Here is a 25066-nt window from a genome sequence, read left to right as displayed (position 1 = left end):
CTGAACAGTGGCTGTCAGGCCAGAGTTGGTGAGACCAAAGCTTGAGTTCAGGTACTCCTATTTGAATTAATTTGCCCCAAATGCTTCTTAACCACATGCTCTTTTTTTTTTTTTTTGCAGAAACAAAAACGTCAAGTTCAAAATAGAAACGTCATATTATCCCGCAAGTTGTGGAGTAGCAGTTAGCACTCGTGATATTTTGTAAATCTTCCAAATATTTCATTTTATATTGTCTTCACAGCATCAGTATTGTACAGTCTTGCAGATATGGACCTAGAGTGACTGTGTTTTTCATATTACTTTATATCTAGTATGGTCACTTTAGAGTCCCTGGTTAACATCCAGAGGGATACATATGCGTCTGCATTTTTGGAGAGTCTTCCTTCCAGTAGCTGCCAGCACACAGACCTACCAATTGCAGTAGCTTTGCACACACAGGGAAGTGCCGTCGCTCAGTGACAGATGCCATGCTTTGCATGCAAAAGATCCCACACTTGCCTTTGCCTTCTCCATGCAGGGCTGGAAAAGTCTCCTAAAACCGTGGAGAGCCACTGCCAGTTAGTGTAGGTGGTACTGAGCTAAATAATGGTCGGATTCAGAATAAAGCTTCCCATGTTCCTAGACATAGATGCTAAGTTTAAAAATCAAGTTTGTGATTTGGCATAAAAATGGTCGAAAGAGAAATGCATTGGGAGATTAACACCTGTAAGCTTAGTTGATTTCTCTTTAATCTGTTCTTGACCCTAATTCAGAAGTTTGAAATATAATTGCGATATTTTGTTTGGAGAGCTACTGAAAGAAAGGGTTCCCAAGATGTTGGTTATTTGCAAACCTCTGTGAATTATGGCTCACAGAATTACTGCAGTACAACTTGTTTGAAGACTGCGGTAAATATATAGCATTGGAAATGGTGAAAGTAAAAAAGCTGTTTTTCAAACATCACAATAATTGCCTTTCAATGGATGATCGAATCATAATTTGCAACTGTAACTATTTCAAAAAACGTGATTTATCTCCCATTTTTCTAGTTTGTTTTAACAATATAGGATTGCACCCACTGTACAGTTTTCTTTCATGGGTATAACTCCAAATCTTCTGTAGCAGAAAACTGGAAGTACATGGGAAGATTTTATATGTAAAAATAACAGTTGTCTCGATAGGTCTGAGAGGGTATGCGATGGTCTCAAATTCTTGGAGTATGCTTGTTTACCTGAAAGTCAAACATATGTCTAATTCTTCCCATTTTTTTTTCAATTGTACTGATGGGAGAGGCTTGTAGGGAGTAAAAACTGTTCCATGGGAGAAGGGCTCTGAAGAAGAAAGCTTTGTTCTCTGCACTGACACAACAGCTCCTGTACCCTGCTTCAGGATTTATTTTATCCAAGCAGGGCCTAAAAGACTTGGTTTGCACACAGTTATTTAACCTTTGGGTTGCTGAATTCTGGGTTGTCATGACGTGCAAAGCCAGCTTCCCAGATAACCGATGGTCTGCTAATTGACAAAATGCCAGAAAGAACGTATAGTTCATTGTTGGGTTGTTCAAAGTTTGGGTTGTCATTACCTGAAGACCCAGAACTGTGGGTTGATCGTGAGTTGCTTTGCCAGGCTACAGAGGTGGTGAGCAAGAATGGCAACCTGCACCTTCCAAAAGTGCAACTCTGCATGCCAGTACTACAGTGCCGCAAAGGCATTTGGAATACAGGGAGGGAGCGAGCAAAGGACAGGGGAAATGAACAACACAGGGATTGAGAAAAGAAACACAGCTTGTTCAATCATTTGCCTGACAATGCCTGGGTAGGGCAACAAACCATGGGTTAATGTTATGTGCAAATACAGTCAATGGATGGTTGATATTGTTAAGGGATGAGCAAGTTCTTCCACAAGGAATGATTGCTTTTAATATTACATTGGACACCAGGATTGATCTGTCTATCCATTTTAAGCTAATATCCTATGCACAATTATCTGGGACTAAATCCCATTGAACTGGGTGGAGCTTACCTGTGAGATGATATGTTGATATGCACTGCCAATGGGTTTTTAAAAGCTTACCTATATTGCTTTGCTTGTCATCCTCATATTTTACAACAGGGTAATGCAATGCCAAAGGGCAGAGGCAGGTCTTCCAACACATTTGACTGATTGCCTAGATGCAGCTGACATCCCTCCACTAGCTGCAATCCTGGAGACTCACAAACTTTCCCAAGTGCAATCCAAAAGATAAGGGAAAACAACTGAGTAGAAGTTTCTCTCTCCCGTTTTGATCTCTCTCCTGGCTTTTATTTCATATTCATGCTATTTTAGTGCAAGGCAAATGTTTTAGTTTACAGTAACTTAAAGTGTATAGAATATTTTAATATATTCATTTTTGTAAAGATTTTTCTAGTATTTGTAAACACATATTCTAATCTTTGAAAGTATCCTGATGATATGCAAGTTGCTAAACTAGTCACTTCTGTTATGAAAAGCGAATTCAGTGTAAATGCACTACTATTAGTTTTTCATGGGCATAAACATGTTAAATCTGTAGATATTTTGAACGTTTACAAGAGTCTTTACATGTTGAAGTCCTCCAAAATGAATGGTTCATTTTTAGAAAAGAAAAAAAATCAGTATGCTTTGTTTTGGCATATTCATGCTCTTTTGCACTAATAAGAATTTAACGTAACATTTTTGTGTTGCTTCCAGAAAAAAATGTATTAATCTAAAGTTAAAGCAAATTTGCACATATTTGCATGCTTCTGTGGCATACATGTTTCTCTTTCCATTAGTTTTCTGTGGCGTATTTTGCCTTAGTTTCATATCCTAACAGTAGCGTTTAGTAATCTTTTAACCTTAATCATTTTATCACTATTGTGCCAGCTGCTTCACATTTTTCCTACATGAGAGTAGGGAGAAACTCAATGCACACAGAAAAATAGATACCTGTCACAAATGATAATGTAACAGTGTGCGTGTTTTTACTACATCCTGTGTGGCAACTAAGTTACATGTGAAGCAGTTCTTAATAGGAATGTTAATCTGTTCCCAAACAAACAAAAATGTACTGAACAGAGGTATTTGGATGCTGTTTTATAAATAGTTGTTTACCAAATTATAGCCTAATGTGGCTGAATTATGCCAGTAAACTAGGTGAAATGCAGCATAAAGGCACAATCCAACAGGAACACTTTTTTGTAAACAACTGTTGTCTTTCCATTCATTTGAATGGGCCTTATGAAGGTTCCTATGGATTGTACCCCTTGGCATCTAAGTAAGTTTTTAAAATCCTTTTATTTTGAAGACTGGTTAAATGCATATGTGCAATAAAGTGAATATTTTGCACTTCATTATTCCATCAATGCCTAATAAATTAAGATGGGAATTACTTGATCTACAAGATCAGTTTTCAAGTGGATTATGATAATGTTAGTGCTTTACAATCATTCCTTGTTCAATAGTTCTTCTTCGAGGAAGGCCACATTTAGTCCATTTTACTGATGGACTGAGGGAAGGCTGAAGAAAAGTGACTTGCCTAAATTCACATGGTGAGTCCAGGTTTTATGTAGGACTTGAACCCGGTTTTACCAGCTTCCTCCCCTGCACTACTAAACATGGTGAGGAAGAAATATTTGGTCAAATGACTGCCAAGAAGAGATTCAGTACATCAGAACCCAATTTGTAGCCATTCCCACAATCTTTACAATAGTTATGCTGATGCAACTTGACATACTGCATCACAATCTATATTGCCATGAGGCAAGATATTTAAAGCCTTTTCGAAATGATAATAAAGTAGCACTTTCTGTTGGCTACTTCCTAAGAATGGGAAAAGGTACATCAATAAACTTATATATGACAGTGAGAGATGGTGATGGATGAATTCACCCTTGGCTGGGTGAATTCTGCATATCAAGCTGAAAAGGCCAAACCTCATTTGTAACTGCATGCACAAATACAGTATACATCTAATTCATCACAGGAATTCGCTTCACATATTAACTTTTTCTGAGATGAATTTTCAGCACCATATTGGAAAGGGGTGTCAATTATGCTACCTATATAAGAGTGTATTTGTGATGTGCTGACTTAAAGACAGAGTGAAATTAATGAGCATTTATTTGTTCACATTGTGATAATATACCCTTTCCTATTGCAAATATGCAACAATCATGTCAGAAAAGGTGTGTGTAGCAGCCATAAGATTCTGATTGTTCTTAGCAATTAAAATCACACAGGTCACAATGAATGTGGAATGTTTCGATTGTTCTTAACTAGTACTGTGAAATCTAAACTTCAGAACACCTCTATGGCCATGGGCTTCAAAGCTGGAGAAGGCCAAGGAGGTCCATGTGCTTGTTAGAACCGCGTCAGTTCTTCCCTGAATTGTGTAGACCAGCAATGTGCTTCCCTCTGTCTTGCTCACCACACGCTACTTCCAACTCTGGATTGAATCCAGATCTCCCAGTGGCCACAAGGTTGAAAAAAAGTATCTTTATATACTATAGGGAAACGCAAAACAGTTGTGGTGGATTTTTAAAAACAGGAAAAACATTTTGAGTTAGGGAAGCATGCTGTGACAGAATGTGAGAATTCTCGTTGTATGGCTACTTAGCTACTAATAACTTGATTGTAGATACATTACTTAACATATGATCTGTTGAGTATATATGTAAGTATTTTTGCACTTTTGAGTTCATATATTGTTTTTAAGGGTATGTCATGACTACCAAAGGTAAATTTGTGGCGGTGTTACTCTGGACCTGATTTTCTGTGTAAGTGTGCTTGTGCCAATAGGGCAGCTATCATATAATTTGTCCCATGTCTACAGCCCCTCTGCCCTCTATATGCATCAGATTAGTATCATGTATACCCCCTCCCCCCGTTTACATTGTATAACTATTTTTGTGGCCTGGTCTTCTCATAGCACTTAAAATGTATAAATTCCACTCTAAGGTTTATATTTGAAGTTTATTCTCTTTAATGTATCTAATACTTGGATATTGACCCCACTATAAGTTCACCTAAAGTATAAATTAATTCAGGTTGTTTGAGAAACTGGTGGAAACATTTTGTTCAACTTTGTAAACTATACATGTAACATCTTGTATAAAACTGAACCCATCTTGTAGCAACTTCAAAGAATAATAGACTTGGTATGAACGTTATAAATAGAAAAGTCCATACTATTTATGACATTCTGCATCATTTAACTTAACATGTTTTGTGACTATGGGTATCTAATTATGTGAACAACTGGCCTAGTTTGGACAATCATAGCAGTTTAATAAGCCAATGTGAATGAACCTCTTGCGCATGCATGTATCCCCTTTGTAGTGTGAACAAACAAGAAAGGTTTAACTAAAGTTTTAGCTGAGCCAGGAAACTATTGTTACCAGCTTCTTAACAAGCCATGATATGAAACTATGAATTACTTCTTGTGATTGCTTGTCTTGTTTGGAAAGTTATCAGTTCAGCTGCAATGAAAAACTGGTTAAATTAGAAACTTTCTAGTTTTATTGCAAAGGGAGGATTACAGAAGCTGCGAAAGTAAGTTTAAAAAACCCCTCACTCATACTTTGGCTTATTAAGCCAAGATGATCATCTGAACACAACCATTATGTATGATTTATAGCAATATTTGATCACAGTTTTTATGTAGAACACATCAGCAAGCCATAGACTAACAAAAATGAAACCATGGGTAACTGGAATGTGACAGATAGTTAAAGCCAGCTAATTAGTGTCTTCTGGCATATGACTGAAGTGGTCTCTACAAAGAAATTCAATATTTTGTACAACAATCTAAAAGTAGCATTGTTCTTTGTAATAATAAAGTGATTTGTCCTACTAATCATGTTTTCTTGTGTACTTTAAAACAATCTCTTCAATCAATGGAACTTTTACAAGAGGGAATATTTATAGGCAAGTGTTTTGTGTAATTTAGGAAGTACCTTGAGAAATCTATTTTATTGAGGTGTTCAATGAAAGTACAAGTACAGTACTTCAAGAAATTAGTTGTTTAAAAACTGGCTTTCACTTAAATTTGTTTTAGAAACACCTGGGAAGATAAGGTTGCAAGTCTTAGGCATATTGACAACTAGAGAGTAGGAATGAGCAACTATATTGAAACTATGCTCTTACCTGGCCATTTAAACCTAAAACATGTGAACAATGTCCATTATTGGACACTGCTGCTGCAAGTTGATAGAGACTGTAAAAGGGCAGTTAAAATTATATTCAGAGAAATTAACTAATTCAGCATTAAGTGTAATCATGGTGCAAATACTATGAATTGGAATATTCCCTCTTACAACATGATACAGAGGGCTCTCCAGCTATTTTGAGCTACCTGTCTCATAATACTTGACCACTCTCCATGGTTACTGTGACTGATGGGAACTGTAGTCCAAAGTGTTTTGGGAAGGCTGGTACAGAAAGCAGGCAACTGTTAATATAAGGCATCAGTTAACTGTAGAGATTAAATATATCCAGTTTTGTTAAGTTTCATGTACATTCTGGTGTTCTTCAGTTATTTAATCATGACCTTTTAAAACCAAATTTGGACATTGTTCCATTCCCATTGCATCTGTATCCTCCTACAAATAACACAGCAGTACTGATACCCATGCTATGTAGCATGAGAACCCATTATGCTAAAAAGAAGCGAATGTTTTAGGAACCTATGGATATGAGATTGTTTTATGTGGATTTTTACAAGCATCACACTGGCATCACATGCCCTACAGCTACCAGCGCTCCACAGCCAGTGTGACTGGCTTGGGCATGCTTGTACTTGTATAGCCTTTTTCTGACCAATCACCCATAGGATTGCATCCTTAATTTGTTTTCTTGCTCAGGTGTTCACTTTTTATCCAACTTGAATTTCATTAGAGGCTGGGTTGAGTCATGTAGTGGCTCAGTATAAGACTTCCATTGTTTGGGAGGATATACAATGCACAAGCGTTAAATTACCATTTAAAAAAAAAATCCAGAAGCACAAATCAGTCCTGGTTAGGTTCATGCAAAAGTGGATCAGGAGTCAATTTTGATCATAAACAGCCAGTGTATTGTAACAACATATTCCAGGAAATTAAGTTGGCAACAAGCCAGTCAAGCTTCCAGGAAAACAGCTTTTCAAACTCGACACATTTTTTAAAAGTGCATATTATCTACAGGTTTCTAAAGGTAAATAATGAATAAAAACAACCATCCTAATTAATTTCTTTTAAACCATTAGGAATGATTAACTAGGTAAGCTTAAAACAACCAACCCATGAACTGCTTTGGCAAGGAAGCCTCTGAAAGCTTGAAGCCTGGGCTGATGGTCAACACACAAATACCTGGTGAAATGTACATCTGGCTAATTCTGTCCTCCTGACAAGAGTCTCTCAATGTTTTGTGGACTGTTGAAGAATGAACTACAGTTCCTTCACTACAGTGGTTTAGAATAGGAGCTGCTTCTTGTACCAGAAGACTATCATCCATTAGGAAATGGGTGGTTAAATGTATGAATAAGGCCTACTTGGGTTAGCCTTACTTCACAATAAAGCTCACATGCCTACCAAACCAAGGTAGCATTTGCGCTTTTAGCTTAGATAAAGTGTATATAAAACAGGTCAGCATTTGATTTTACAGTGGGGACACTTAAGTGCAGAATAATGGAGTGATGCTTTCATGAAACGCTGGGCAGTGAGAATATAAAGGAAATATCAGTTACTGCTGCCTACTCAATGAAATCTTAATCCTGGACTGTGATTTTTCTGAAACTAAAGCCACCGTGATTCTTCACAACAGCATTTGCAATGGGGTCACTGCCTGTTATGCACTCTCTTTGAGCAGAACTGAACTTAGGGATACTGGCTTTCATGCATTAGTAACTGAATGATGCTGCATCATCACAATTGTTACACAACTCTAAAAACTAATATAAAGGTACAGACAGTCTTTGCAACAATCTGTTCATCTACAAAATTAAGTATGATTTTTTTAAATATACTGTAGTTTATTGCAAAGCCAGAAAACAGCCAGCAAGTCCTCCATTCCAGATCCATTCTAACACATGCATAAACCTGCACACACTCCACGGATATCATAAACATTTGAGAATCCCCACAGATCATGGAAATGTAGATATATGTTTTTAAAAGATAATTTACCCCCCAGACTAATAAATTGTTACAATTAAGTATCTTCTTTAAAGATATCATAAATTAAAAAGGGTTTATTTCAAAAGCAGTGAGGCAAATGTTCCTACTCAATGGGAACCAAAAACTACTACATAATTCTAGTTTTTCCAAAACAGGGACTGCACTACAAGGTACAGTTAACATTGTAATTGGGCACCAGACAATCTACAGAACTGGCCCCGCACACAAGACAACTATTCTTGTCTAACTTCCCTCCATTCTCATTATTAAGCTTGTGCAAATTAGTTCCTGATAGATTACATCTCAAGCTTCTAATGCTAAGATCTAACAACTGGTTACCTCTGGATTCACATTAATTCAATCATTACATTAAAAACACTGGGAGCACTTCTTGTGAACTGCTGGCGCTTGAGGAATTCCCTTTCAGAGTTAAAATATTAATAAATAGTTAACGTAACTTTAGTCATGCAAGGCAGTTACAAAACAAAAGGTCATCTCAATTTTTATAATAAAGGCAACTTGCATTCAAAATGAACGGTACCCTTATGTTTTATTCAAAGGGTAAACATGAATTAAACCCAGTTGTTTACTTGAATTACAAAAGTAACATGATTCAATATGAAAATAAGAAACTGTCTACAAATCTCTGACAGTAGTAAATTGCAATATACAATGCATACAGGAGTTATACAGAGCAACAAACTCTCGTACAAAACAAAAATACTTTAATACCTTTAAAATCGAATTTCTTTTAAAATTATTCATGAAAAAAGGTTTGAGTCAGAGTTCACACCCCAATTAGTCAAGCCTCAGGCAGCTACATTACAGCTATTGAATATACAAAGTGATACTTCTTTTTTCACCAGCCATTTCAAACCAATGTTTCTTCTCTTTTAGCATTTTCTAATCCCTTGTCCATCTCTCTCACATCCCCAGATCCAAAGCCATCTTCAAATCATGAGAACTGAATTTGCTGAACACCAGAGATCTAAGGTTTAAAAATAAAAAAGAGGTTAAATTTCAATAAATAACCCCAGAAACACACCCATGCAAGTCCAAACTAACAACATACTTGCAAGCCCAATCTATGACATAACTGGCTTGTTTGCTGTCCCTTTTGCTTGTTTTCAGCGGTCACTGAAGAAATTGGGACAATTTAAATATAAACTAAGTGAAGAAGAGAAAGGAATGCTATACCTGTTGATAAGATGTTGTGTACACCATAACATTTTGCTGTTGGCCATCTGTAGTTATCAAACCTGCTGGTAACTGGTTAGCTAGAAAAGAGAAAGCAGTTTCATTAACAGCCAGTTCAGTGGACCTGTTCACATATCACAACAACTCACTGTGGCCTGATTTACCCATGGAGATGCCTAGATTTGCCATGGTTAGAAAAATCTTAAATAATCCTAAAACAAATGTAATGGTTATTGAAAACCCATTGCCTTGGTTCCCAAAACACAACAACCATGGCAAGCCAGATGCCCACAGCACCTGATATAACACAATAGCTTCCAAGGGTAACTTAAGCTATGGTGGGCTGTTGTGCCTTGTAAACAAGGTAAATGTGTTCATCATTAAGTCAAAATAACTATGGTGAAACTATTGTACAATATTTGCATACTGCCAAATCACATCTAATCTCTTTCATTAGTCATGTTAAAACAGTGACACAGAGGTGCCTAATTTGAGTTATATGAGGAAATGAAATTTTAACTTAAGACAGTGACCAGGCCACCTAATTTGGAAACTGAAGAAAAATACACTAGCATGGGTAAGAACATGAAATTAACATGCATCTTAGCTTTTATAACCTCCAGTTGGGAGTAAGACTGATTTCACCCTTGCATAACCCTGCAACCTACTGGTTATGGGCAGGTTGTTTAACTCTAAAAGGCCAAGTTCACAAGATATGACACCCTGTGTGTCAGGAGTTGCACATTGATAATGGCACCCAGGATGCAGCTTCCTTGATGGGCTGCTTTAGCATCTAAGCAAGTTCGATGTCTGCCAAATGACACATATAGTACGCAACCTTTACCCACCATTACAAACCTATGGTAACAGGAATGCAATGTTTCTGGGGAAAGCAGGTATCTCCAAAGGCACAGGTAAATGTAACGGCACAGGTAAATTTAATTCACACTTTGATTTTAAAAAAACAATTTAGCAAATATGTATTTTATTATATGTGACTGATAAATTCCACACATGGCATTGAATCCAACACTCCCGCTTCTCTGATGAAAGCAGTCCCTTCAGCAGAACAGGGAGGAATTCTTTCCACATTCCTGGTAGCTGCCTGCATGCCCTCAAAATCTGCTCTGGAGAATTAGGAAACTTTCCAGAGCAGATATTCAGGTAGCACTGAGGGTTTCAGGGGGAGAAGAGAGGGAGGAAATCCCATCATACTACCAGACCATACCTTATGCAAAATTAAATCTAACCTTTTGGGAATTCATTTCAAAATACTGCTGTTAAAGTAACTATACAGCTTTATTCTCAGAATTATAGCCAAGGTAGCCCTGATGCAGTTACGTCAAATTTTACTAGTTGCTCCACCTCTCTGCATGAGTACCCACCACCTATGAACCATTATTTTTATTTGCAGGCACTCAGGAGTCCTAGATAATCTTAGCAAGGAAAAAATGAGCACTCCTGACCTCTAATAGATAAAATTGAATTCTGTGAAACCTATGCAAAACAAACCCAAACTGCCAGTTATAGCAAAAGAATAAACAATGCTTGTTGGAAAACCTCTGCCTTTTTCCTCTCCATTGTATGGCAACATCTGATGTGAGGAAGGAGAACGCTACAAAACAGTCTTTTAATTACTCTGCAATCAATAACCAGAGTTCTTTGCTGCTTTGAAGGGCGACTGCATATACGTCAAGAATAGTGGAATGTGTACACTGTTCTAGTATGGCAAAAGAATTGAGGGTACATTGGAGTTGTTATGGTGCAATGGTATTATGTAAAGATTATGTAAAGGTGGACCCCCCCTGTGCAAGAAGTATTGGGAAACATGGATCCCACGTTCCATCCTTAAGTGAACAAAGGACAAATTCCTGCTTGCTACTCTTAAGCAATGAATTTGACCATAAATTAAACACTGCATTGAGTTCAAAGGCTTAAATATTCATAACTGAGGAATAGTCACCTGCAGGGTAGTACAGAAATGAAATAAAATGATTTCTACATGCAGAATGACACTCCAATAAGCCACAAAGTTAGGTCATCGGGTGACAAATAACACATTTGTGAATTGCTCCTCACAGATCAAACACAAGCATCTTTAAGTGTTAACTAAAACTGTTGAAAATAATGTACATGCATGCAGAAACTACCCCAAAAGTGTAAGCCACTAAGCCTAACTTCCAATTCATTTAAAGTCAACTTTCATGGACTCCTATACAATTGATGTGGTAGCACTAGTTGCTTTCACCTTTTTGGGCATACAACGGTCATGCAAATATGGTCCAAATTAACAAGCTTATTGCAATCACATGTTAAGCAACAACAACCAGAGCTATTCCTGTAGTTTTGAGTGATACTTACTAAATGCTTCCTCTGTGAGCTCCTCGCTAAGGCCATCTGCTGTGTTAACTGTTCCCCCAATACCCTTTTCTCCCTTCATGGCCTTGAAAAAACAAACAAACAATGTTTGCATGAAGCACTTTCAAAGTGCAAAGACAAGTTTTGTACATTTTGAATTATCTGTGTTGTAGTTTCAAATAAGCACATTTTTCAAACCCGATCACAGAATCCTGTACGTAACATATTCGTATGCCACAAATTATGGCAATATTCATTATATGAATCTCTCGCAGGATCTTTAGCTTCTATAGAAAGACTTGTGTGATTAATCAGAAATGACCTCCAATTTCCATTCTATAACCAGACCTTATAGTAAGCTGCTGGAAGAAAGAGTGCAGTGAAAGAGTCCTTAGGACTGGAACTGATGTGTTCTGAAACAACTAGGAACATGCAGGAGGTTGCCTATCTGGAGTGGTCCAAGCCATCACTCCTGCTTCTGAAACTGCAGCAGCTTCCCCTCAATTTCAAAGGCCAGGTTGTGTTTAACTGAACCTTTGTGCATGCGTCACTTGGCACATGAAAGTGTAAAGGAAGCACTACCACCCCAACACACATAGACACTCCAAAAGTGGCATTAAACCTCACAGAGGAACAAGGTGTGAAAACAGATCATCTATGCTGCATTAGTAACAACGGCCACCTGACACAGTGGCGATTGCTGCCCCTTTGCCTACTGTATGATTGCATCATATGCTCAGATAAACCATTTACCAGCTTGGGATACATAAAAACAGTCAGCGCCAACTGAATGTTTTCTTGGAGCATCTTCCACAGCTCTCTTCCTTCTACTGCTTGCTTACTTTCTTATTCTGGAGTGGATTTGGTGGTGACTATTCTGCTGTGGCACTACTCACAGCAAATACAATAGTAAGATGGCAAACAAGCAAACAGCGATAATAATGTTTATCTGCTACAATCTGCTCACCTTTTTTACTACTTGCTCATCCTAGTAAGTCACTAAGTAGCAATCACAAAGAGTGGCATCAACAGCCACCAAACCATGAGAGAACTTGGATGATGGGGTTGTGCGAGGGTTAAGCACGCTACACATAACCTGTGGTCTGTTCTAGGGTTCTGCAAAATTTAACCACTGCCACCCGGGTTTGCACAACATGGCAAGCCAAGGCAACCAGCAGTTGGGGTTTGCATATTCAGAATGACAGCCAGCAGATGTTGCAGCACACTAAGGGTTCATTAACCCACAGTAGCTTGTCATGATGTGTGAACTGGCCCAATGGGTTACAACAACTCCTCCTCCTCCTCCTATTTCCTCAAGCTCTTGGCCTTGATGCACACGCTAGAAATTAAACAGATTCAAGATGGAGGGGTTTGGATTTTTTTAAAACTGAAAAGCAGTACAGAAATTCTCTTCAACAAACAAAGAAGCATTACAGATCCAGAAACAACAGAACTTTGCATAAGGTAAGTTGCTAAATACCTGGAGTGAGGAAGGGGACATGAGCAAAGAAGAAAGAAAGGAGACTTGTCATGTCAAGTTATACAGACTTCACTTTGTGGAAATTCTTGTGCATGTGCTCTTCAAGACCTTACACATTAAATAAAGCAAGTTCAATTAATGCACAAGTTAATTAAGATACAGAGCAAAAGCAGCAAATTCATACATACAAGCTGCTTTTTAGTGTAAGGCACCTGAACAGCAAGATATCTGCTACAGATTAGAACTAGGCCAAATCCTTCAAGGACATCACTAACAGACCCATCAATTCAAATGAACAACTTTATAAAAATGAAAAAAAATAGCCAGTAACATTCTGAAAACATTCTTCTATCACATACATAACAGGGAAATTACAAGTCAGTCACAGAAGAGGAAACTCTGGAAAATGTTGCAAATAGGCTGTTAAAAAGAGAAGCTTACAAACCTCCCTGAACTTCTGAAGATACAGCTTCAAAGGTTCGACGTAGCTATCAAATCCCAGGGTTGACATAGCAAAGAGAATATCCTCGCCATTTATAGTCTTTCGTTTTTCTTGGTGACACCTCTCACTCGCTTCTGATGTTATAAAGCTGATGAATTCACTTACACACTCCTGCACGCACTCCTTTGCATCTTTAGCAATCTGAAAAAGTATGTTTTTATACAGTAAACCAATCCTACTTCTTATTTTAATCTGAATTAACCCTCAAATACATCAAAGTAAAATTGCCCATAAAACTAACCAATTAATTTACTAAAACCTGAAACATTACAATGAATTCCTCTGAAATTTTTGAAGGAGTGGCAGCTTCTTTTTAGTATGAAAAATGAAAAAAATACTATTTATTAAGAGATTGGAATTTGTCCCACCACTGGGAGCTTGTGTATCTTCCATGAGAGGAAAATATGAGAATTCTCTTCTGGACAAGATAGAAATGTGGAAGAACAGGAAACAAGATGCACTTGTCACTCCCAATGTAAATATCTCTGCATCTAAATCAGATCCAAATATTTGATCTTAAAACCCCACTGAATGCAACCTAATGACTGTGATCTAGTTCAAAAACTCTACAAAATCCAAGCTTCTTGATTCTGCTTTTGATGAAGTAATACCAGCAAATTTCTCTTTGACCTATTAATTACCTTTCCTGTCTGAGGTATAGCGTTCTTCATTATCCTTGCCACATTTGCAATGGGAAGGTATATATCTTGTTCTCTAAAACTCTCTTTGGAGCCATTAGTGTCTTCATGATCATTCATGCTGTCCTCTGTATCTAAGAGAACGTAAGCAAAGATTAGCTGCATATAGTATGGACCTTTAATTACTCTGCACCTATGCTTTATTTGGAAAATCACCTCCCGTGTTTCTCACATTAGTCTCTGATCATCAAAAGTGCTGCAGAGCAACAACAAATTTTTTCATATCTTTCAGCTCCTTCAAACTGAAGGGTTCATGCCACCGGCCTTATAACAATTAACTAGCAATATTAGGGGTTAAACAATCCAGAGTTAACATGTTATTTAATGTTGGTTAATGCTGAGTTCTTTAGCCCAGAATCAATTCAGAAGTTTCTGGTTCAGTTTTCATGACAACCCAGGAATGAGGAATTCTTAAATTTTAAATTGAAAACAGAAGCTATGAATATATAAGAAGCAGCATTCTCATTCCTGCTGGTATCAACAATTCTTGGATCAAAGAAACCAGAATTAGCTGTTATATGCAAAGCACATCTCTGAATGCTACAAGTATATTTAAATGTTTGATTCAATGAAACTGTGGCTTAAAGTCACAGGCACTGTATCCTAACAGTGTATTCTAACAGAAAAAACAGAAAATTAGTTTAATTGCACATAATTAAAAACAAGTGCAGGGAACAATACTACAGATTATTTAGAACATATTAGACAATGAGCATATGAGCTTATATGTAAGAGCCAGCAACTTGTGGCCTTCCAGATGTTTTGACCTAGAGCTCCCGTTAACTTTCACCATTTGTTGTGCTGGCTAGAGTTAGTGAAAGTGCAGCTCAAAAATTCTAGAGGGTCACATACCACTCACTGCTGCTCTATAAGGGCAAGGAAGGATAAACTGAAGAAAATGCCAGCCTATAAAGTTAAATAAGTTTGAAAATGCACATGAGGTAAGTCTCCTCCACAGCATCTCTGTGGGTGGTAATACCAGACCCCCAATGCCTTGCTTTCTACTGGGACCTATCACTACCTAACCAAAATGTTCAGGGTAATCTTGAGATGCCGAATGAGACCAGGGAGGCACCCACAGTACACTTCTGTCACTCACATGGCAGATGCATATAATCCTCTGAACTAGGAGGCTTACAAGCATCCAGTGAGATACAGTAATACAGATCTTTGCCACTATACCTTGTGCCCTGCATTTTCTCCAGATGGCTGTTTAGATTTAACACCAGGGAGGGGGAAGGAAAGAGGCTGGGCCACTGACTAGAATTGTGTCAGCTCTAAGATTCTTTGTCCTCCCAGCCAACATGTTAGAAGAAAAAGGTGTCCTTCAGAAAATGGAAGTCTAACCCAGTTGAGAAAAACAAAGAGGAGAACAAACCTGCACACACACAAAATACAAGCAGATGATAAGGAGTGCCAACCCTCCCCCAATAAACAAACAAGTCAAGGCAAGGGGTGGAACAATTTAAGTATATTAGAAACAGGAAACCAGCTAGAATCAACCAGACAATAAGGAGTCAAATGTGTAGGAAGAGGACAAGGAGGTTGTAGAAGAGCTGAATGAATTCTTTGTGTTTGTTTCTATTTGGAAAACAAAGCATAGATACTTCTGTGTGAACTGACATTTTCAGAAAGAGAGCCTGAAAACTGAGACTAACAATTGTGCCAAGCAACTGAGTTCTAGACCTTACTGAAAATTTTAAAATTAAGAAGTTCCAGATCATATCCACTTGGGAGTCTGTAAGTTCTCAATTGTAAAACAGCAAATCTTCTAACAAAAATGTCTCTAAGTCTGAAATCTGTACCAGAGGCCTAGAAAGCAGCCTATGTAACAAGTCTTTTTAAAAAGGGGATCCTGGGGTAACAGGATGGTTAGTTTAGGGCACAATCCGATGCATGCATAGACAGAAAAAAATGCCATGTCAGCTGGAGAATGATGGGAACCTTGTTTCTCTTCCAAGTAATCTGATAGAAAGCATTATTCAAGGTTAAATTATCATACAGGCAGAGGAACAAGTCTTGCTGAAGAACATAGCTTCTACAAATGTAACTCTCCATTGTTACAGTTCTTTGCAACCCTTTACAGTTCTTTGAGAGCATCAATAAGCATGTGACTGGGGTGATCCAAGAGACATTTACTTGAACTTTCAAAGGCCCTCACCTGAATAGACTAGCACTAATGAGATAAAAGGTTTAGTTTGTGGTTAAATAACAGTAAGAATGGACAGTTTTCATAATGGAGGCATGTTAAAGATTGGTATTTCTGAAAGATCTGTATTTGAACCAGTGATTTTAAACTTATTTATAAATCATCTGAAATTAGGAGTGAACAGTAAGAAACCATGTTTGTTGATGACATGAAATTATTCAGAGTCATTAAACAAAAAAGTATTACCAGCTCCAGAAGGCTTTCTTTGCAGCAGGTAATACAATTGCAACTGTAGTTCAAAGTAATAAGTGTAAAATGATGCCCAATGAAGCAAAACCTCCTAATTTCACTTTCACAGTGATGGAAGCTTAGCTGGCAGGGAATAGCTCAATAAAAATATTGACCTAGTGCACAATACTAGGAGTCTTTCGGAAAAGAATAAAAAATAAAATACCCAGTATCAAAAATATACTATACAAATGTATGGTCCAACCACACTTGGAACAGGTATTGTAGTACTGAAAAATTGCAGAAAAATGGAATCAAAATGATCAGGTGCCAGAATGACTTTGTGTGAGGAAAGTTGCGGTATTGGGAGCTTTTCAGTTAAGAAACAAAGTGAATACGGGGAAGGCTTGATTAAAAGTGTACAAGTCTGCATGATGTGAAGAAAGAGGATTGAGAAGTGTTTTTTCCACTTCCTTCTCTCATAATGCTAGAATCTGGGGTCATCCCATGAAACTGCTTGGTGGAAAATTCAAAAAAGGTAAAGTGCTTCTTCATATAACACATAGTTAGAACTATGGAATTTGCTAATACATGATACATTGATAGCCACCAATTTAGGCAGCCATGAAAGTGGATCAGAAAAATTTATGAAGATTAAGGCCACAATTGCTAGTGGTCAAGATGGCTATATGCTACCTCCATGATCAGGAGCACCATGCCTGCCTTAATGCCAGTTGCTGGGAAACTACAGTAGGAAATTATGGCTTTTTATCTGTTTCCATGTGTTTTAGAATATGACAGTACTAACTTGTGGTATGTATTTCCAGGATATATTATACACGATACACAATCAGTTATCCTAAATAAACCCCCACAATAGTGGTCTCAAAACTCATTAAACTGTTTTTAAATTAACACGAAGTTCTGTTAAAAGACATGTTGTGGATAAACAGTAGACAAACATTATCCATATGAGTCTTTTTCACAGCACAATCCTACTCAGAAGTGAGTTTAATGGGGCTTATCCAAAGCAAGCATGCATCAAATTAACACTGCTGAGTGTTTCACAGAAGAGCCATGAACTGAGCACAGTACTGCTTCTCAGTCCTATTGCCCAGACATCTTACACATACTATCATGGGATTTGTTTTGTTTTACTTTAGGTGCACTGACTCATCTCTTCTATATAGCCCCAACCTGTAATGTGAAGAATGGGTATAAGAACCAGCATGGTCCTTACTAATACATTACTTACCATCATGAGGCTGTATCACATAGTGACTACTACCAATGTAATCTCCAGCAATTCCCAACTGGGAAGCATCTGTTGTTGAATTATCACCATCCATCTGAAATAAAAAAGATGATTTCCTAAGATAGCCAACTCAATTTTACTAATTATATCACTTCTAAAAACCTGAGCACCTGATCGTTTATTTCTGATTCAAATCACTTTTGGAAATATAAACAATATTGCATGCCTGCTATCTCTGGACTGTGTTTGATCTTGGCTCCATATCATTCAATAGCTTATTATTCAGATGAAATCTTCTAGTATTTTCGTGCACAGCAGTACTTCTATTATTCATGACTAGTATGAAGCTATGCTATTCCTGTGTTATCCAAAAGAATACATTATCTCTCTCAGAAAAGTAATCTATTTTGCTTCTACTTCCACACTCCAGGAATGGATGCATACAAGGATCATATATTAGGACTTTAAATAAATGCCAAAGGTTAAATTAAAAGGCTATAGTTTTTATGGTATGGTATATTCTGTGTAACAGGTGTTGCTGTTTATGAAGTCACCCAAAATTCTTCACTAAACAATGCTGAGTTTATTTTTCTGTTAAATATTAAATTGTTTGGATAACCTCTTTCATGGTTTGGTTCTGCTTCAGGAGAAGCATTAAGTTGAAAAAAACTGCCTGTTGCACAACTAAGGATGGTGACAAGTTTTCAACTATCTCAAAAAGTGTCCTATGTGATCTCTCTGTTGTAATAGGGCTCTGATACTATATACAAGTTCTCATGGCCAACATTCCATTATTTTAATTTGCTCTACTATGTAACTGTTGACAGTAGAGCAACCCTAATCCTAGAATCCAGTATCCAAACTCAATATTGTAGCCACTTTATAAATGTTAGCCCCACTTTTGCATGAGTGCTAAATTTATACATACAGGTTCTATTTAATTGGTATGCATATTCCAAATATTCCACTATAAATGCAACATATATCAGTGTCTGTATCGATTCCTCTGATGCATGCAATGTGGCATGCATGAATTACAGCAGTAATTGATGCACATTTCAAATAAATTATTTCACCAAGTTGTTATGGTAAATTATTTTACAGAAGAGTTAATTTACTTTTCAAATGTCACTGTGGTCAGCATTCCATTCTCCTGTAAAAGTAAGTGGCTACAGTTAAATTGTATTATCCTGTACTGGTTAAACCTTGATTCTAGGCCACTAAAATTTAGGGGAAAAATTAGGATGCAATGTTTTACATATATTATTATCCAAATTGCAGAGGCAAGTTTCCTCTATAGGTGTATGCCAAAACAAAGTCAATAGTGGAACAATATATATATATATATATATATATATATATATATATATATATATATATATATTAACAGGAATGTGCTTGTAGGTGTGGCTATAAAAAGAGTCCCTGTCAATGGCAACTATATAAATATACACACAACTGTTCAGTACTAAAAAAATTTGCAGAAAACAGCTTTAGCATGACACCAAGAATAAAAGATAGTTAATTTCTTTCTTGCAGTTAGAAAGTGTGGCATGTGAATACTGAATACAATCCATCCAACTTCGATCCTTGCAAATGTAATTCAATTCAGCAGTTTTCATTAAAGATGTCCCAATTGACTGCACTCAATCTAGAGAAGTTATGCAAGTGTTAAGCTTCACTGAAATTAGCAATGCTTATGTGTTACCTTAAATATGTTGTATTCTTTTTACTCATTTTTTTCAGAAGCAATAGATGGTAGGGGCTTTCAAAAGGATAGGACGTCAAAAATACAATTTCGTCCAACTACTTCAGTAACTAATTCACATATGTACCAACACCATCTAATGCTCCTCTACAACTTTATCACCAGTCTGAAGACTTAAAAAATAGTTTCGTTATGTGATACACACTGGTTAGGTCACAATACTAAATCATAAATGAGCATAAAAATAAGCCTAGCCTCCCACCAGTCTTATGCACTCATCTCTGCTTCTCATGATACTGCACTGAGTTCAAAAGCTTTTATTTCTGCTTTTGATTACTCACAGCTTGCCAAACTGAACTGCAGTTACACTTAACTATAGCTAATAGAAACAAGCCAGCTTTGAGTGATAGCTTATGAAAACTTGTTTTCAGTAACCACAGTTAACTTTAACCAGAGTTCAGTATTTAGATAACATATTAAACTACTGTTAATCCAAAAACAGATCTGCTCCTTATGCCACACAAGAGAGGGAGAGCATGAACCATCAGGTGGTTGGAGTGAGTTCATCTTCATAGCACTAGTCCAGGCTTCCGCAAACTGGTACCCTACAAATTCACTACAATTCACACCAATCCCCTCTGCAATGCAAATTTATAAAGTGAAGACCTTGGCCCAACTTATTTATGGCACCCCTATTCGATTTTTGGGATTTTATTCTCAAATAGAAAAAGTTCAGTCTGGTTTTCTTAGGAAGAAGCTCTTGGGCCATCCTCCCTATGTGTGGAATGCAGTCATTTATCAGAAGTGGGAATTAGATCTGTTGAGTTCAAGGCATATACTGAAGCCTTTAAATGGTGGCTACATTTACTTTTTCTAGCAGCTCCTGGTAGCTATCTTTCTCTACTACTTTCAGATATATATGTTACTCAATGGATAACAGTAATGGACAAGAAGCTACACAGGCTAGGTTTCTCTGCAGAAGTGTTGGGCAATTATAAATAGATGTAGATCTTCAACATTTGAGAACTGCTGGTAATAACTTGTTTCTCATTATTTCATCTTAACTCTAACAACGGCTATAATGCTGGATTTACTCAAGTTCATATCTGTATACATTAACTATTCCCAAGTACAGATGAGCATTTACTTTTGTCCATTTTAATGTGCTACCATCAGCACAATTTAACAAGACCCCAGTCAATGAACAGGTATTTTCCTCTGGTGCTGGAACAGTAGAAACACTGGAACATGTTCTTCTATATTGCAGCTTTTATACGGAATGCAGAGTGAAATTCATCAAACCATTAATAACAGTTCTTTATGGGAATAATTCTTCCACTCTAGTGTCTATTTGTTTAAGAAATGTTATGCTACTGGAAGGACTGCCAAATTTTTAATGACTGCAACACAGATTAGGCAATATGTGGTCATCTGCTTGAGTGAAAATATTGTTTAAATTCTACTTGTTTTAACTGTATTTTAATTTTTCTACTGTGATTTTATCTGTTTATTAATTTTCCTGGTCTGTGACCATTATATATAAATAATCACATTAGCCCCAGCTAGGATGGGCAGTCTTCAGGAATGATGGGAGCTGTAGTTCAAAAGATATAAAGGACACCAGGTTGGGGAAGGTTGTCCTAACCCATGATACTGTTCATGACAATGTTAAATCATGGTTATATCTTAAGTTAACCACTATGTTACAAGCAGACTGGCTAGCAAGCATGAGTAAACCTAACCCAGAAAACTACAATACCTTGAAATCAAAATTCACTTTCGTGTAACTTTTGACATTAAAAGTTGCTAGTTGAGTTAAAAAGAGAAAGAAAACATATTGACTCTAAGATTCTTCACAGCCCAAGGATTTGTAATGGCATAATATTCAGCCAAGACTGTTCTTCGAAGAAGATAATTTATACTCCAAGTAAGAAACCAAGCTCCAGTAAATTGAAAGTCATGATGCTCTTATTTCTAGTATTCCTACTGTATTGAGACCACTGTTAGCATGTATTGCCTATTCTGAACTAACAGTTATGTTTTCCAAGACTACAATACTTGGTTATTGTTTTGTTTTCCAAGACTACCAGAACAATCTAACATGAAGATTTATCAGTGGTTGCATAGACAGTATCATGGGAGGAAATGCCATTTAGCACTTTCAATATTAAATCCATAATTATAGTAGAAGGTTGCCAGCATGACAACTTTCTCCCTCTCTTCTTACCCGGCAACCCTCCACATGCCCTGCATATACCCTCAAGAGGGTTTCCTACAGCAGGATTTTAATGAGCTAAGTTAGTTTTAGTGCAACTATTCACCATTCAACACATATCAGATTCCCTTAATCTAATTTACTCATTCAGTCTGCAATCTTATACACTCTTATCTGAAAGTAAGACCCATTGAACTCAGTGGGGCTTGCTTTTAAATAGGCATACACAGGATTGCACTGCAACTTCAGTATATAGCACATCAGGCATTTCATAAATAAATAATCTCAAATGTACTCTTCTCTATGTATTCTACTAGTTTATGTTTCCACTATGCTTTCTATTTTTGTCATAGAACTTGCCATGCTGTGCATACAAGTTCGCACAAGTAGTCACAGGCAATTGATACTAGCTCTCCTGTTATTCTATCTTGTTGTTGCAAATGCCCATGAGTAAAATCACACATAAGAAGTTCTGCACTACTGAAATTATACTAAGTATAATATAAAACACCATGTATAATTACTTGTTGTGCCACTGCTTGCCCCAACCTTACATAGAATTTACTTCCAAGTTTTACTTCATCAGTAGAACATTTACATCTAGGCCACACATTTCCTTAAATAACTCCCTTACTTAATAGTTTACCAAAAGTTAGTTTTGCTCAACTGAAGTTCACATCACCTTGCTATTTAACCACTTACTGATTTATACCACCTTGTAAAAACAAACTTAATGCCCATAAATGGTAGGTGCTCTCAGGGAACCGGCAAATCACATACACCTTGTATACAGAATATGTTCAAAGTTTCAGTGAACTGTACCCCAAATGAAAGGACAAGAAGAAGACAGCAGATGTATACAGACACATTTGCTGCTGGTTGTTGTTTTTTAAAAGCATAACTGAAAGGTGAAAACAATTAAATGTCTTGTGGCACCTTAAAGACTAATGCTAAAAACGAAGATTATGTCCATCAAAACTTTTGCCAGAATAAATGTGTTAATTTAAGGTTCCACAAAGTCTATTGCTTTTGCTGTAACAGACTCTCACAGATACCCCTCTGGAAATGGTTAAAATGCAACACATACGCTGCCCTAAAAAAAAAAAAAAAAAACAGGATACCTTTAAAATTTACACCACTGCAACTTGAGCTTTATTTTTACTGTCTCAACAGTAAAATCTCTTTTTGTCTACAAATTTTAGCATGAACAAATGATGAATCATTTTGTGGCAAACAAAACAAACAAAATTGACTAGAGATTTTTTTAATCCACAAAACTCATCAAGGGAGCAAGTCGATTTACATGTAGATTCACATAGCCCACTCAGCACATATGTGCACATTTAAACATAGCAAAAACAAAACAAAAAATGCAGATTGCACGATGTCACTTTACAGTAGTTGTGTACACACAATAGAAAACAATGTCTTCTGCCAAAATATCAGTAAACTCTTTGGCTTGAAGATGGTTATGTTACATGGACAAGGAGACTTGGCAAGAAGCGTGAAGAGAGGCCTGCATACGTGATACAGAAAGCACAACTCCTAGAACAAGCCAGAGGAAACGAGGAACCTCACTGGAAGTGAAGTGCTGGGACAAGGCCACACTGTCGAGGGGGCCAAGACATCCAGCAATGTAGTTCCACAAAACCCACCCACCTCTGCGGTCCTTATCCGTCGAGATCAGGACGAAGCGAGAGAAGAGCAGGAGGTCTCCTAATGCGGGAGATGCTTTTTGACAGCTTCCAAGTTCCCCCGCCCCGCATCCAATCCATGTTCGAAGGTGAGGAACGGGGAGGGGGAGCTGGACCGGGGCGGAAAATCCATTAGAAACCCCCGAAGTGGTGGACAGGGAAGCAATCCAGCCGCCCCCTCGACCCATTTTCTTGAGCGATCTTCAGAAAATGGGATGGGGGGGGGAGATTAAAGGAGACAAAAGCTCATCTATATAAATAGACCCAACTCCACCCCAGGAAGGGAAAATGAGCCGGGTGCGGTGGGTGGGGGGAGGAGGAGGAAGAGAGGAGAGCGGCCCCGGCTGGAAAACATTAGGCAAGCCTCTGAAGGCGGTACACAGCGGGGGCGCCGCCGCTCCTTGTAGCCGGGTGACCCAATGGTGCCCCCATTGTCTCGTCTCATCCCTCCGCCCGCCACTGCCGCTCCTCTTCCGCCGCCCCCCTCAGGTCGGGAACGCGGGAAGGGAGCAAAGGTGCCTGGAAGGATTGTTTACTCGGGCGGCAAACGCGCTGCCGGGCTTCCTCGCCCCCATCCCCCACCCGCGCTAGTTCCAGATGAGCCACCCCCGTGTGTGGGGACACCTTCCTCCCGCCTAGCCGCCCTTCCAGGGAACAGCTCCTGCCGCCACAGCCCCTCTCCAGCCTCCCTTCGCGGGCCTCTGTCATCGCTCCCCGCCTTTTTTTTTTTTTTCCAGGGGCCCGGCAGACAGAGAGCGAGAGCCAGCCAGCCAGCGCCGCCGTCTCCTCCCCCCTCTCGGCGGCGGCAGTAAATAGTACAAAGACGCGGGCTGGCGGGAGCTGGCTGGGCGGGCCCGGGCTCCGGGTCTGCTCCCTCGCTCGCTCGCTCTCCCGCTTTCTCCTGCTCCCCGCACTTCCTGGTCCCCTCAGCGACGGCGCGGCGGCAACGCCGGAGCCCGGGGAGGGAGACGGACATTTCATTCGAGCCTGCAGTGAAACCGGTTACCAATCATTGGCCGGAGCCAGGCACAAACCTCCAGTGCGGCCCTGGTTGGCTCCCTCCGCAAATCGGCTGTTTGGTTGGACAGAAAATGGCTGCGAAGGAACCAGTCCCAGCGCGGAGCACCGCTTCCCGAAGCCGGCCTGCCCTCCCTCCGCGCCGCCTCCTCCTCGGGCCCCCTCCCTCGCAGACGGCTCTTCCCGCTCGGGGGATTTCCTCCCACCGCTGCTAGGCCGCCGCCGCCTTTCGAGCAGCTGCGGGCGACTGCGCCGCGCAATGAAGCACCAGAAGTGGCCTCCAGCTTAAGCGGCGCTGCGCGACCGTCGCCGCCCTTTATTTGTGCAGGCCAACCGTCTGGCTTCTCCTGGACCGGGCATTCTCATGCCCGGCTGAAGGGAGCAAACTATCGACCTCTTCCCCTGGCCACATTTTCTGCCAAATGAGCCGAGTCTT

At 38.7% G+C, this 25066-nt stretch overlaps 2 protein-coding genes across 3 annotated transcripts in view; one reads left to right on the top strand and one right to left on the bottom strand.

Moving 5' to 3' along the window:
- The window catches only part of HCFC2 (host cell factor C2), a 32986-nt gene extending 27153 nt beyond the window's left edge, over nucleotides 1-5833 (top strand). Inside the window, exon 16 of the mRNA XM_044441101.1 lies at nucleotides 121-5833. Coding sequence (XP_044297036.1) covers nucleotides 121-146 — 26 coding nt within the window. The 3' untranslated portion in view covers nucleotides 147-5833. The remainder of the gene's footprint in view (nucleotides 1-120) is intronic.
- Nucleotides 5834-8188: 2355 nt separating this feature from the next.
- NFYB (nuclear transcription factor Y subunit beta) lies at nucleotides 8189-24780 on the bottom strand. 2 transcript variants are annotated; one of them, XM_044441102.1, is made up of 7 exons: nucleotides 24648-24780; nucleotides 17997-18090; nucleotides 14308-14438; nucleotides 13610-13807; nucleotides 11688-11769; nucleotides 9327-9406; nucleotides 8189-9117 (listed from the first exon to the last, which is right to left on the bottom strand). In XM_044441102.1, the coding sequence occupies exons 2-7, from the start codon at nucleotides 18088-18090 to the stop codon at nucleotides 9085-9087; spliced, it is 618 nt and encodes a 205-aa protein (XP_044297037.1). In that variant the 5' UTR covers nucleotides 24648-24780; the 3' UTR covers nucleotides 8189-9084. The 2 variants fall into 2 exon arrangements, with proteins under 2 accessions (XP_044297037.1, XP_044297039.1); XM_044441104.1 differs by lacking the exon at nucleotides 24648-24780 and adding an exon at nucleotides 23579-23855.
- Between the last annotated feature and the right edge of the window lie 286 nt (nucleotides 24781-25066).

Source organism: Varanus komodoensis, unplaced genomic scaffold (assembly GCF_004798865.1).
Source record: "Varanus komodoensis strain SLA01 unplaced genomic scaffold, ASM479886v1 scaffold39, whole genome shotgun sequence".
Lineage (NCBI taxonomy): Eukaryota > Metazoa > Chordata > Lepidosauria > Squamata > Varanidae > Varanus > Varanus komodoensis.
This window is presented reverse-complemented; position numbering and strand designations above follow the sequence as displayed.

What these genes read in the sequence shown, in the direction of transcription:
- NFYB (XM_044441102.1), bottom strand. Translation starts at nt 18,090, where the DNA reads ATGGATGGTGATAATTCAACAACAGATGCTTCCCAGTTGGGAATTGCT. An exon ending in TGTGATACAGCCTCATGATG is followed by an intron (nt 14,439 to 17,996) that starts GTAAGTAATGTA and finishes ACGTTCTCTTAG; the next exon opens with ATACAGAGGACAGCATGAAT. An exon ending in ACACAACATCTTATCAACAG is followed by an intron (nt 9,118 to 9,326) that starts GTATAGCATTCC and finishes TTTAAACCTTAG; the next exon opens with ATCTCTGGTGTTCAGCAAAT.